The sequence below is a fragment of the Tauraco erythrolophus genome, chromosome 2 (genome assembly GCF_009769465.1).
Source record: "Tauraco erythrolophus isolate bTauEry1 chromosome 2, bTauEry1.pri, whole genome shotgun sequence".
Taxonomy (NCBI): Eukaryota; Metazoa; Chordata; class Aves; order Musophagiformes; family Musophagidae; genus Tauraco; species Tauraco erythrolophus.
The window spans coordinates 115,575,300-115,590,577 of NC_141466.1; the positions used below are offsets into that span (position 1 = coordinate 115,575,300).

General features: G+C 41.5%; 1 protein-coding gene across 2 annotated transcripts in view; it reads right to left on the minus strand.

Annotated features, from left to right (window-relative positions):
- FBXO11 (F-box protein 11) overlaps positions 1 to 15,278 on the minus strand; it is an 80,256-nt gene that overhangs the window by 13,087 nt on the left and 51,891 nt on the right. For both annotated transcript variants that reach the window (XM_086631781.1, XM_086631780.1), the window contains exons 8-11: positions 13,161 to 13,267; positions 12,954 to 13,065; positions 7,753 to 7,859; positions 7,527 to 7,664 (exon numbers count right to left, since the gene is read on the minus strand). In XM_086631781.1, the coding sequence (XP_086487907.1) occupies positions 7,527 to 7,664; positions 7,753 to 7,859; positions 12,954 to 13,065; positions 13,161 to 13,267 (464 nt within the window). The remainder of the gene's footprint in view (positions 1 to 7,526; positions 7,665 to 7,752; positions 7,860 to 12,953; positions 13,066 to 13,160; positions 13,268 to 15,278) is intronic.

The window sequence follows — 15,278 nt, forward strand, 5'->3', positions numbered from 1 at the left end:
AAAAAAATTGTTTACAAAAATTTGCCTCTTGAAGCCTGGAATGGTCTCTATTCAAGAGTTGGTAGATTTTATAAAAATCCAAATGCAGCATAAAGAAAATCACATTCGAGATGCAAAACAGACCCTTTATTTTTAGTGCATAGGAAAAATTTGCAATTACAGCAAAAGGCCAACTGAGTTTTTCTGTACTCTACAGAAACTGACATAAGCTTCATTTATACTTTTTGGACTTTATATACATGCTTCTCTAAAATTATCTGACTTGCAGCATTTAAAAGATTGAGCTGCCAACTAGTCACAACACCCAACTTAGATACATGGTACTATACTTTTCTTTCATCAAAAAGGAAAAAAAAAACCCAAGTAATCATAGAATGGTTTGGGTTGGAAGGGACCTCAAAGATCATCTAGGTCCAACCCCCCTGCCATGGGCAGGGACATCTTCCACAAGATCAGGTTGCTCAACGCCTCATCCAACCTGGCCCTGAACACTTCCAGGGATGGGGCAATCCACAAGTTCTCTGGGCAACCTGTTGCAGTGCCTCCCCACCCTCTGAGTGAAAAATTTCTTCCTTATATTTAATTTCATCTAAATCTCCCCTCTTTCAGTTTAAAGCCATTGCCCCTTGTCTTCTCACTACACGCCCTTGTAAAAAGATACGGTTGGCTTTCTGGGCTGCCAGTACACATTGCCGGCTCACGTTGAGCTTATCATCCACCAGCACTCCCAAGTCCTCTTCCTCAGGGCTGCTCTTAATCCATTCTTTGCCCAGCCTGTACTTGTGCTTGGGATTGCCCTGACCCATGTGCAGGACCTTGCACTTGGCCTTGTTGAACTTCATGAGGTTCTCACAGGCCCACCTCTCCAGCCTGTCAAGGTCCCTCTGGATGGCATCCCTTCCCTCCAGCGTGTCCACAACACCACACAACTTGGCGTCATCTGCAAACTTGCTGAGGGTGCACTCGATCCCGCTGTCCATGTCACCAACAAAGATGTTAAATAGCACTGGCCCCGGTACTGACCCCTGCGGAACACCACTCGTCACTGGTCTCCACTTGGACATTGAACCGTTGACCACAACTCTTTGAGTGTGACCATCCAGCCAATTCCTTATCCACTGAGCGGTCCACCCATCAAAACCACGTCTTTCCAGTTTAGAGACAAGGATGTCATGTGGGACAGTATCAAATGCTTTGGACAAGTCCAGGTAGACAATGTCAGTTGCTCTTCCCCTATCCATCAATGCTGTAACCTCATCATAAAAGGCCACCAATTTAGTCAGGCAGGATTTGCCCTTAGTGAAGCCATGTTGGCTGTCACCAATCATCTTATTTTCCATGTGCCTTAGCACAGTCGCCAGGAGGATCTGCTCCATGATCTTGCCAGGCACAGAGGTCAGACTGACTGGCCTGTAGTTCCCTGCGTCTTCTTTTTTTCCCTTTTTAAAGAATGGGGGCTATGCTTCCCCTTTTCCAGTCAGTGGGAACTTCATCAGACTGCCATGACGTCTGAAATATGACAGATAGTGGCTTAGCAACTTTGTCTGCCAGCTCCCTCAGAACCTGCGGATGCACCTCATCAGGTCCCATGTACTTGTCCACCTTCAGGTTCTTTAGATGGTCTCGGACCTAATCTTCTCCTACAGTGGCCAGTTCTTCATTCTCCCCGTCCCTGCCTTTGCCTTCTGTGACTCGGGCTGTGCAGCTGGAGCTCTTGCCAGTGAAGACTGAGGCAAAGAAGTCATTGAGTACCTCAGCCCCCTCCATATCCTGGGTAGCCAGGTCCCCCGTTTCCTTCCGGAGAGGGCCTACGTTTTCCCTAGATCTCTTTTTATCACTGACATATCTATAGAAGTTTTTCTTGTTGCCCTTGATGTCCCTGGCCAGATTTAACTCTATCAGGGCTTTAGCTTTCCTAACCTGATCTCTGGTTACTCGGACAATTTCTCTGTATTACTCCCAGGCTACCTGTCCTTGCTTCCACCCTCTCTAGGCCTTCTTTTTGTGTCTGAGTTGGTCCAGGAGCAACTTGTTCATCCATGCAGGCCTCCTGGTGTTCCTACCTGACTTCCTCTTTGTTGGGATGCACCGCTCCTGAGCTTGGAGGAGGTGATCCTTGAATATTATCCAGTTTTCTGGGGCCCCTCTTCCCTTCAGGGCTTCATCCCATTGTACTCTACACCAAGGAGATCCCTGAAGAGGCCAAAGTCTGCTCTCCTGAAATCCAGGGTAGTGAGCTTACTATGCAGCCTTCTTACCTCCCTAAGAATCTTGAACTCCACCATTTCATGGTCACTACAGCCAAGGCCGCCCTTGAGGGTCACGCTGCCTACCAGCCCCTCCTTGTTGGTGAGAGCAAGGTCCACCAAAGCACCTCTCCTCATTTGTTCCTCTACCACTTGGAGAAGGAAGTTATCATCAATGCATTCCAGGAACCTTCTGGATTGCTTATGCCCTGCTCTGTTATCCCTCCAACAGATATCGGGGTGGCTGAAGTCCTCCCGTGAGGACCAGGGCTCGTGAACGTGAGGCTGCTCCTATCTGTCTGTAGAGGGCCTCACCCACTCAGTCTTCCTGGTCAGGTGGCCTGTAGCAGACCCCCCCTACAAAGTCAGCTGTCCCTGCCCTCCCTTTAATCCTGACCCATAAGCTCCCAGTTGGCTCCTCATCCGTCCCCAGGTGCAGCTCCATGCACTCCAGCTGGTCTTTGACATAGAGACCAAGACCTCCCCTCATCTCCCCTGCTTGTCCTTCATAAAGAGCCTGTACCGTTCTGACACTCCAGTCATAGGATTCATCCCACCACGTCTTCGTGATGCCAATAAGATCATATTCCAGCAGGCGTGCTCACACTTCTAACTCCTCCTGCTTATTCCCCGTGCTGCGTGCATTAGCGTAGAGGCATTTTAAGTCGGACCCCAGATGAATTTGACTTCCTGGCTGGAGTGGCTGGAATTCCTTTCTGCTGCTCTTCAGGTGCTTCCAGCATATCTTTATCAATCTTGATATTACCCCCTTCCCCCTTCAAACCTATTTTAAAGCCCTGTCAATGAGCCCTGCTAGCTCTTGTGCTAAGACCCTTGTCCCCCTCTGAGAAAGGCAAGTCCCATCTGGTGCCAGTGGGCCTGGTGCCGTGTGCCCCATCCCATTATTGAAAAAGCTGAAATTGTGGCGATGACACCAGCCACGGAGCCACGTATTAATCGACTGGATGTATTTGCTTCTTCCAGTGTCACTGTTTGCAACTGGAAGGATAGAAGAAAAGATAATCTGTGCTCCAGATCCTGTTACCAGCTTTCCCAGAGCCCTGAAATCTCTCTTGATCAACTGTGGACTCCGTGTTTCAGCTTCATCACCACCCACATGGAAGAGCGATAATGGGTGGTAGTCTATGGGCCGTACCAGGCTAGGAAGTTTCCTAGTGATGTCCTTAACCTGGGATCCAGGCAGGCAGCAGACTTCCCTCAGAGCAGGGTCAGCCCGGCATATTGGTCCTTCTGTCCCCCTCAGATGGGAGTCATCTATAACTATTACCCGTCTTTTTTTCCTTGTGGAGGCGGTCTTGATACAATGGGTAGTCCCTATCTGACCCTGGTGACACCTCCAGTACAGAAGGACCCTCAGCCACACCATCTGTCGATGGGCCTTCCACCTCCAGAGCTTCATACTTGTTGTGCAGAGGCACTTGGGGAGGCAAGGTGGGCAAGGAGGGGGTTCGCCTGTTGCCCTGGGCAGACTTGTTTCCATTTGTGGCTCACCTTTGAGCTACTGTCTTCTGCCTTGTGGGGTGAGAATACAGAATCCCCTTCGTCTTGGGGGTCCTTTTTTGGCTCCTCCTGTTGCTGTCTCAGGCTGGGTAGCGCCTGACACCGCAAGTCTCTCTGTTTCTCAGACTCCCTGATTCTCCTTAACCTTTCTACTTCCGCTCTTAGCTCTGACACCATGCTGAGCAGATCATCCACCTGGTCACACCTCTGCCAATTGTTCTCATCACTGCCCTCCCTTACCAGGGAAAGGCTATGGCACTCCCTGCAGCCTGGGACCTGGACAGCCGCGTCTTTTCTGTGGGAGTTCTGTCTGCGCTCCCATATCCCTCCTGCTGGGTGCAGAGGACTTGGCCTTCTGCTGGGTGGTCACCATAGCTAAGCTCCTTCTGAGAGGGTGATGGCCGGCAACTAAACTCACCTCTTGAGCAGGCAGCCTGACTGCACCCTTCTCCTGCACCCTTCCTCGTGAACTGCCAACGCCATGCCCTGACTGCCCGCTTTGTTCCTGCACTCCTGGTCACTTGTGCTCCCTGGGCTGATTTTGGCAGGGGTGGGAGGGATCTCTGTTGCTCTGGCAACACCCAGGCCATGTCCGCATCTCCCACGAGAGCTACCGGCTCCTGGGGGGTCTCTTCGCTCCCCTTCGCGTTTCCTGACTTCTTCAGGAAAAGCCCCTGGACGCCAGGATCCGCTGCTCTGCAGCGGGTCGGGCCGGCTCTGAAGCAGCTCCCTTTGGCAGCTGACAATTAGTGACCATTAGTGCTACGTTTCTCATTTGGGAACAACAAAAATGAAGACTGCTATGCTTAAATCTCAGCTTTAAGCTGTGAAATTGTGCTTATTCTTACAGTAAATTGGAACTTCTCTCTTGTTTCCTTACAACTACTGAATATAATTTATGACAAACATCTCCTAACTCGTCTCAGGCAACTGGCAAGAGAGGTCAGTGTAAGGCACTGAGGGCTGCCAATGCCATGCTGCAGTTTTAATGTCCGCTTCCTAAACATTTGGCACAAGGACCACAGCAAACACCAGAACACCGACAGTTTAGAAATAAGAGGTTAAGTTTCTACAAGTATCAGAACACAAAGAACAGTCCAAGTATGAAACTGAAAAACAAAGCACTCTTGAACCTTTCAGAGCCAGCACTCCAGCACAGAAAACCACGGGAAAAGAATGTGTAGGGTAGGAATCCAGCACTGGAATGTACTTATCCCACTTCACGGTCACAAGCAATGAAAAAACAAACAAACAAAACAAAACTCCCCAAAAACTCCAAAAAAACAACACATTCAAAAATAACAGAAGGTAATCAAGAGAAGAGAACATAGAAATCCATTAACTTGTTTAGGTATGCAGGATTTTTATCTGAACAGTACGTCACTTAAAGAGTATGTAAATATTGCCAATGATGTCATCAACTATCACTAGCATGACACAGAACAGAGGACGCTGCCAAAAGCAGACTTTGGAAGGGGAGGGGGAAATCTTTCACAGGAGTTTATGACTAAGAAATATTTCAATAATATTTGCAGCTGAGATAAATATGTTCTCTTTAATGTGCTAGTGTTTCCTTCGAACAAAAAAGAAAAATTTATTTCTATTTCCTTTTGCTTGTGGTATCACACTGATCGCAGCATTGGAACAGGTGTTCCACTGGTAAAAACACAGATCAAATACACTTTTATTTAAAATTAATCAAGTGATTTCAGTCTGGCGTTTTTTTTTTTTTTTTAATATTTCAATACTCATATATTTAATGTTTATACTTCAGTACTCAAGCAAGAAGCAGCTCCTAGCCAGACTCACAAATTAACCCTCAAGCCTATGTAACAAACATCTCCCCTCCAGGAGCTACTAAGGCACTCTCCTTTACTAGCTTTTCTATAGCTGAAATCACTTCATTACACATTTCCAAGCCTGTTTAAGTCTTGGAGGGATGTATGGATATATGGATCCACTGAAGCAGATTAGGAGTGCTTATATAGTATGTTAAATACAGCTTAAACTAGGCAGTGGCAGTGTCCAAACGAGGAGATAATATAAAACAGAGACATAACATCTTAAGTTTTCCACCACTGTCTGCCAAACAGCCAGACAGCTACATCTCTAGAGAATATAACATGATATCAAGAAGCCTGTCAGAAGACTGCTAGGAAGGGCATTCTTCTGGGCTGGTATAATTCTGCCCAACACAGAACAAACATGCTGCTTAGGATGTAACTAAGAGCGCAGAGAAGAGCAGAATCCCACCACGTTTGACACTCCACTGGCAAGAAGATTTGTTGTACTAGGTACAACTAATACTGCAGTGCTCCTTTACCCCTACCTTCCCAGCAACTTGCGTGGAAAGGAGAAAGGCCTCACTAGTTTCAGTCCACACTGGATTTTCTGTTAATACAATTTCCAGACTGCCACCACTCACCAAGAACCCGATCAGGTCTGGGTTAGAACTAAAGCAGTAGAACGAGGACTTACAAGGGAAGGAAGATATCCTAACAAAGGGAAAAAAGATCCAAAATTTAGGGAGCCTAAAAACACCCAGTCAGGCATCAAAATACTGATCTTCAAAAACCAGCTGCTTCTCTTCTTCCTCTTACCCATGATAAAGCTACATGGTTGTTTTTTTCCTGAAAGCTTGCTATGTTACATATTAGATATAATTGCATTAATCATTCCTCAAAATTATGGAAACTTATTTCCCCAAATAAACATCTTATTACAAGATATTACTGTTTTATTCAACTAGGATCTGAGGCCTAGCCAACAGTCCCCCAACACAACACACAGCGCAGAAAATCCTCACGTAGAAGTTCAGTAGGAAAGCTACAGCAATTTAGTACCTGAATCAATAAACAATTTATTTAAGAAGAAGATCACTTTAAAATGGTGAACTACAGATTGCTTGGAGCCAGCATCGAATAAGCCTTCATTAAAAATGGAAACCATCCTTAAAGATCTGCCATTTTAAGAGTGACTAGAAGAAAACTGCTCATTTTGCCAGCTAAGTGGGGGGGAACTGGGACTTTATCATTCAAGCAGGATAAAAAATGATTTGGCACTGTTTGAAAGATATGCAGAATATTTTTCTGAAACAAATCAGCAAATAATCATCTTTTGTTTCAGTGGCAAAAATCCATTCTGCTTATTTCAAGGGCTATGTAAACTCATTACTTACTACTTTACATGTGCATGGAACTTATCACCTTCATCCCACAGAAACAATTTTTTTACGAAAGAAGGCCTGAATTCTGAAATGAAATTCAGTGTTAAAATTCTACAACTAACTCCGTGCTAGAAAAGTCCTCTTCCCACAGAAGCTGGACATACCTGTTTCAGAGATTTAACATTAAAATAAGACTGATTAAGTCTCCACAGAGCATTTTATTTCGTTTTTAAATCTTCCAGCACCTTGCTTTTTGTTCCATTTCCAAGGAAAAAGAATGAACCGATCGTGTAAATGTAAGCCTACCATTTACATCGTGTTTCAAGAGGTATTTTGCCACTGCAACATAATTTAATGTAACAGACTGCCAATCAACTGCAAAAAGCTTGCTTAAACTTCTTTCAGCTAAAATTGTCTTTAAAGCGAAGTTGCCTATTGAAGGGCAAGCGAAGAACAACAGGAATATTTTAAAGTATCTGTTCATATGTAAAAGCATAGTTTTTAAAAACGTTTCTTCAGTGATGGGCAAAATTTGAAGACTTCAGCTATGCAAAATTTATATCTATTTCTTCAAAATAAAATATATACGATACCATGCCATGGTCAAAAGTGAAAACGCCAACGTCACGTCCATGGTGAATGTGGTTCCGTCTGATAATGGGATTTCCATGGTTTTTAACCCAAATGCCTGCTAACGCATTATTCGAGATCTCATTGTCCTCATATATGCCCTGGGAAATAAAAAAAAAGTAAATTAAGATGGGAACGAAGAATAGTAAACAATTTTATCAAGGTAAAGAAATAGGTATCAAAAAATACCTGTGCGTGGTCTGTAATATAAAGTCCAACATTTTCACAGTCGCTGATGTTACAGTGTTTAATAGTAGGACAAGCTCCCTGGCCACTAACACATACTGCAGAGCCAACTGGAAGAAAACAGTACAGTTACCATAGCTTCAAAGCATAGTGTATTTATAAATAGTCTGGCAGTGCTTTTGCAAGAAAAGTTAGTGTGAACCAATATTTAAAAAAGATTCAGCATGCATAGTGCCAAAGCATTGCAAGCCACAGGCAGAAAAACACTAATACCATTTTGCAGATGCAAAAAACCAAGGTAGGAGCTGCTTTAAAATCACTCTGCCAAGGTTACACAGCTGCACGCGATTACCAGAATAGACAACAGTTTATATATTAATTGGTGCTTATGAAAATTCTCACTCATTTATTTCCCTACATTAGGCTCAATGTATACTTACTGCTTACAACAAAGGACAACAGAAATATAATAAAACTCTATGTTAATTACTGCCTTATTTTGCTTCCATTTAAACTTTCATAACCCAGTACTTCAAAGAGCCCCAACAAATAATACTTTTGCAGCATACAAAGACACACTAACTAAAGACGAGCAGGAGACAAACAGCACAACCTCGAGTATAGAACTACGCATCGGAAACCGACAAGTCTCTTCTCAGCTGAATTACAAAACTCCTTGCTGCTCCTCCTTGGATGATTTCATACCATGCCATACCACTAGCCAGAAAAATAAAACTCCTTTCAGGCAACTAGGATTCAAACTGCTCAAGACTTCATCAGATCAGCTCAATTCCCTGAACTCCATAAAGTATGAAAACACGAAATTCTGCGGCCACTAAAAAAAAAATCAACAGCAGATTCATGGTGACTTCTGAAAGGTAAGACCTAATCTCAGGGTATCTGGCCTACGTAACGCACACCTTTCCCGCAATTAAACAGCACTAAATAAGCAAGCCACTACATGCTCTACAAGGAAGTTTTCATATTACCTTCTAGCATAATATCACAAAGACTATACTTTAATAATTCACAGAGCTTTTTTCTTTTTCTTTTTTTTAAATCCTAAAGAAATTATTTTGATTGTCTAAGCCTGACCTTAGGAATAATACAGGCTACAATAATTCCCCGAATTAATTCCTGCTTCAATTCTAGTAGCAGGAGCTTCAGCACATATCTTTTAGAAACACATTTAATTTTTATTTGAATATTTCCAACAACCGAGAAACCACCACAAAGCTTGTTAGCTGGTTACAGAGCTGTCACCCTGTTAATTTACACTTTAATTGCTCATTTGAACTCCTCCAGCTTTAGCACCCAGTTCCTTGCTCTCTTTATACCAGTGTATGTCACACCCAACGCATGCACGTATTCAGTACAAGCAATTTACTCCTTCAGCCTCCTCCTTGATAAATTAACAAACTGGAGTCAGTATGTCTTCCCATTACAACTGAATTTTTCTGCTTTATCTTTTGGGACTTTTCATCGAACCGTTTCTAAATTTTGAACATGTTGCTATGGACACCAGGAAAGAGCACTTTATTCTGAAGCAGGACTAAGCAGAGGCATAACACAGTCTCTCTATTTCTGCTCAATATTCCCACAGGTATAACTAAGGACCACATCAGTTCTTTTAGCCGCTCGACTACACGAGGGCTCACATTTAGCTGTTTACCCACAATGACTCTTTCAGCTTTTCCCAGGAACACAGCTTCCCAGGAGAGAGGTTTATCACTTAAAACTAGGAACAAAAGCGAGTTGTGTGTTTAATTTCACACTTGTTCTCACTGATGTGAATATTGTTCGAGAGTCCACCTTCCAAAAAGAGCACAGCAACTCATCCTCTTGGTTACTTATTATACCCTAAGTCTTCATCATCTACCAATATGCATTTTATTTCTTCTCTGCAAGTCACTGATGAAGTGACTTGAGGTAAAGAATTCATCTTTGAAATAGCCACAAAAGAGCCACTTGTCATTATCCTGAAAGTTCTTTTTCATCTATTTAACGTGTGCTCTGGTAATTCCGTAAAACTGTGATGTGTTAAGGCACTATATGTTGAAGTCAAATATTTTTCAAGGATCTATGTCATTATATCAGGACTGCTACCTTCTTTTAGTCAAAGAAAGTAATCAAAAATGCTAACAGCGTGATGCCACTATTATAATTTTCTGTAAATATATGTTAATTTGCCTCAATCCTAAATTTGCAGTTCTTGATTGACCAAATTCCCCTATTTACTTTCTCATTATTCTATCTAGGATCCATAGGCAGTACTACTTGCCATACTTCATCCTGTTTAGTCTCCCCACTGCCGCCCCCCACCTGCCTCCCAGGACATATACCATCTCACCCAGGTTTCAATTTACTGTTGATACATAGTAGGAACCCAAAAGATTTCTTGGCCAGTTCTTTTTAAACTCCTGCATGATGATTTTAGAATGTCTATTTTTACAGCTGTTTAACCTCATCCACGGTTACTGTCAAGAGTGGAATGTATTTCATTATCCCTCTAGGCCATGAGCACATTTATCATTCCTGCCTATTCTCATTAAATATGGAACAAAAATTACACAACACTTAGCCATTCAAATTCTTCCATTCTATGATGGATCAGCATCACTGCTAAAACTCCCTTTGTTCCCCAAGTTAAGACACAAGCACTGTCTCTTCTAGACAGATGTTACATCTTGTCTCGTTTATCAAGTTCTTTTGAGGTGGTAGGAGGGTATATTGTTGGGGTGTTTGTATTTTGTGGGGGTTCCCACAGCTTCCTGGAATTTCTAGTTTCCTATTTATATTAATTGCAAATAACTTCTCATTTCTTATATTTCGTAATTGCTTTAACTCCCCTTTCCTCTACCTCTTTTGGTGACACCGAGGAACTACGGATTTTTGAGAACCTAGTGTGATGTTCTAAAAGCATACCTCTATGACATTTTGCTTATTTAAATGAAAGCCATCTTTATTCTGACTCACTTCTGGACTTCACTATTAATTGTGTGAAATTAGTCCTCCTAGAGTACCAAGCACATGTAATACTGGTTTAGGCTTTATTTTGTTTACTCAGAATATAATAATTGCACACACTTAAGCAATGCTTTAAAAAAAGGCACACTGCCATCCACTATCACTTTTATCTATCCAGGTGAGGACTAATACAGATTTCCTCTAAAATGGATGCAATAGAACCTCTAGACTCAGGATCTTGCCATGTACACTTTATTTAAAAATATTTCAAAGATGCTTTGGACTGGCAGCAAGAGACCTCCAGCTAAAGTCACTCACACTTACACAGCTCCCATCTTTACATATTACATACATTAAGAACATACGTTACATATGACATAATGCAGAAATGCACTTTAATGCAGTTAGGAGATCTTCAGAAAGGGTATCAAGCATGTGCTAGGAAAGAGATTTTGAATGCTTATGGATCAATATTTCAGAGATGTCATTGACTTGGAAACAGTAAATGCCTTTTCTGGCCAACAGCCATTCTTCTTCCCTTTTTACACACACTAAGTACATCCCGAGTAGGTTATAGCAAGGCTTGGGAAGATTAAAAAACAACAAAAAAACCCAATAAAAATTAACAATCAATAAGTGATGATAGTACAGACTACACACAGTCTCAAAAATTGACCAGAAATTTTAACTTTGGAGAAGAGAAGCAACAATTCAATGTAGCAAATATCCAGAAATCCAGAGTATTGAAGAGGGCAAGAGTCTAAAATTCTCAGAAATATTCTTCCATAATGAGAAGCAGTCATGAAAAAAAAATATTGAAGCTTAATTTTAATACACAATTTTCACAAAAACATCAAGACCTATTAGTTTATCTACAAGCACGTTTCAATATGAAGCCACGCAGCTCTTCAAACTACTTTTATAAGCAAGCTGAACATGGCCCAAGAAACAAATCTAATTCCTCTCATTTGTTATCAAGGTCCCCGGTATTGGTGTATAGGAACTTCCAGAACAAATTGTCTTTGTATACTTTGATTTTGCAGTATTTATCATTAAAAAAAGAAATCAAGATAATACCAAGAGCAGCTAGCTGTCTCTTGTGCCTCTTTTTTCAACACTTCCATTTATTAGCTGATAGTCTCCAAGAAAGCAGATGGTGATGCAAAGTGTAGAGCTGCCTTGACCAAAAGTGAAGTAGTGTTTTAGAGCCTGAAACCTCCAAGAAAGAGTGTACCTTCCTTTACAAGGCACAAACAAGGAATCCTTCCACCATTCTTATTACAGTTCCCTGTAGAATTCCCTCCTCCGCAGTTCGTACCAGAAAAGTGTAGTTCTTATATCTAGCTATCTCCTTGTTTCCTTGCCTTTATGTTGAGCTGACTAATCTTTATGCAGCCTTCTGTGTAGATCCATTTCATTTCACTAGCTGTAGTTAGGCATGTTAAGTTCATATTTGCACACAAAGACTCAATATCGTAATTCTCCTGTACCCCCCCCTCTTTCTGATACTGCAACTCCATTTCATCTGGTTGGTTAAACTTGCCGTGTCTTGTGTCTAGCGACGGCAAACGAAAATGTCTTCCTGCCAACGACTGAACTGCCATCGAGCCTCTCACCCTTTCTTTCCTGAATCTAGACTACCAGTGTTTCCCAAAATCAAGTGGTTTAAATTTCTCATTATCTCAGATGGGGAAATGAATCCAACTTTCCACACTACGCATTTCTTCTGCCTGTATAGATAGGAATTCATACTTCGAGTATGTCAAATCATTCCACTCTTGACAGGAAAGTGAACTTAGCTTAGTAGTTAGCGCTCATGACTGCTTTAATGCCATCAATTCCAATACTGCATATTGCAATGAACCTAATGCAAAAGTCCCACTGTGTACCCCCTTCAAATGCCCTCTCCTGCCAGCTACAACTACATATACCAAAACCAGGTAAGTTTATATAAACTGTCACTTCTCAGGTTTTAAACTAACCTCCCAGAGAGCCCAAACTGACTCAAATAGAAGACCAAGTATACATGATCACAAAGGTCTTGGTCACAAAGGAGTCACTGTAATAATGCCATTTCAAGGTAAATAAGGCTTGCAGACCTGTATTAAACACCTGCATCAAAAAATGAGATATGGCAATAGCGATCATAATCAATTTGTGTGATGCTCCCATGTGCCCTGCTTAGTTTAGTAACTTTAAACACAGTGTTAATTTCAAACAATGAAAAGCCCACTAACCCGTACAAGTACTTCGAATAATACAGTGATCTATAATTGGGCTGCAGTTCACGGTAATCTCCAAGCAGTGGTGTGCATTGTGGTGCTGAGCAGATTTGTCATCAGGGTTGAACTGAAAAAGGAAGACAACACAGAAATGTAGCATTGATTTAACTGCTCAGGCACTGAAATGAAATTATTAAAAGCTCTGAAGTTTGAGATTCTTACCCTGATTGTCATATATCCAACATAGGCATCTTCAGAACCCTCCATAAAAACAAAGGTGGAATCTCTAGTGTTTTCTATTATAACTTTATCTGCTACTTTTCCAGGTGCTGTAAAAAAGACGTTTATCAAGTCTTAGTTCATGCTGCTGAAAAAATCCTCAAAAAACTTAGAGCTCTGTTCAAAGCAACACAGGAAAATGAACACTATTCTTGTCACATAAATACTCTTCACATCAGAAGAGTCTTTAAAAGTTTCAAAGACAATGAAGAAAACTAGTCTTTAACTAAGACAAACTTGCACCAATTCAGTATCTAGTACCATGAGAAAAATCTTCTCTTGTACAGAGCTAGTCTTTGACTGCTACTTATTATGAACTGAATGAACAGTTTAGACATGGATACCATTCTAGAGGCACTGTAATTCTGTTACTAAATACAATTTATTTTGGTATTCTAAACCCTTTCATTAAAGCTAAATACATACATTCCATCACTAATTTGAACCAATTTAAACAACTACTTAGTAATCTGCTTATGACCTACGAGTGACGTCCCCACACTTCTCAAACGTAAGATTCAGAGTTTTGAATTGATATCCTCATTATTCTTTAGAAGAAAACCTTATAAAATTAGATTGAACTACACTTATGAAAGTATGTACAGAAGCTTCCAAAATGGTTCGTTTGCAAGCTCCCATAATCTGCAACTTGTTTTCCTGTGTTAACAGCACGTCTCTGCTCTATTCTTTACCCTTAATCCAAGGGAAGGAAATGTTTACGTGAGTATGGCAACAGCCAGCAGAGGGAGCACAAGTTAACAACGGTCTTACGTTGGTATAAATTCAATGACACTCATTCACAAGCAAGATAGTTTGTCTGATTCAAAACCGCACAGATGAAGCCAGATGAAGCCTTCCTCAATACACGAGCTGTGAAAGTGGCAGTTTCACATATTACAGTAGATAACTTATCTGATAGCAATTTCAAACTGTTCAAGACACAAATGTGATCAAGTATTTGTCCTAAATTCTATATTTTATTCAAGAGCCTACGCACAAGATTTCTCACAGGTGATCTTTTCCTGTTGTCTGTTGACACTAGTAGAGCAAGTGGTACGTCCTGTTCTTTATCACTCAGGCAGAAAGGTGCCAGTCAGAACGAAGCAGCGTTTACATCATTATCCAGCTTGTTCTCACTATCTAAAAGCCAGATCTCTGCTTTCATTACTGCAGAGCTGCAAATATTTTAAGGTAGTCTAGCTCTTCTTCATATCATTATTCACTGAGTATGAGATAACAACTAAAAGAGGCTTTGATGAGGACTTGTGTCACCATATAAAATATTTTTCTGTGCCCTAGTAATATTTCTATGTATTCACCATGGTGCAAATGCAGTGGCATACACATCAATATACTTCAGCCTCTGAGAAAGAATGGCACCACACTGTTGCAAGTGAACCAAAACCAGGAAAAAAAAAGGAGCCCTTAACAGGAAATAAAAGAGCCATAAATTAATATCATAAGAGTATTCCCTCTTGGACGAGCAAGGGAAAATTGCACTTCACATTGGATGCTCTGAAACACTATCAAACTAAAGCACAGAGATCTGTGGAATTGTGCTTGGAGGCGTTTGCCATGAACGTGGATGATGTTCTCTACAGGTATCTCCTTCCTCTCAGCACGAGTTACCTTACAGTTTGGGAGGTCCCAGAATGCCCATTACAGAACATGCCAATTGTATTTGGATTCCTCCCAGGAAAAGGTTGAAGAGGGAAGGGGACTCCGGTTTCGTTATAAATGCATTGAAGAAATTCCCTGTAACATCCTATTGAATCTTTGCAAAAGAATTATTGAGAGAAATATCTATATTTCAATTTTTGGCTTAGACAACTATAGAAGAGAGAAATGAGTAGCAGAAAGGGAAAAGAAAGAAAACGACCACTAATTTTGTAACCACGCAAAACATAGAAGTCTTCCCAAGAAGTCTATTTGCTGAAGTCTAAGGGAGTCATGTTCCAGGGATCACAATTCATGGCTCAGTTTAAGGACCAAGATGAAACCATTTAGAAATACTTTAACAGAAGGCCTACAATAAGGGACTGCCTAAAGAATTAAAAGTTA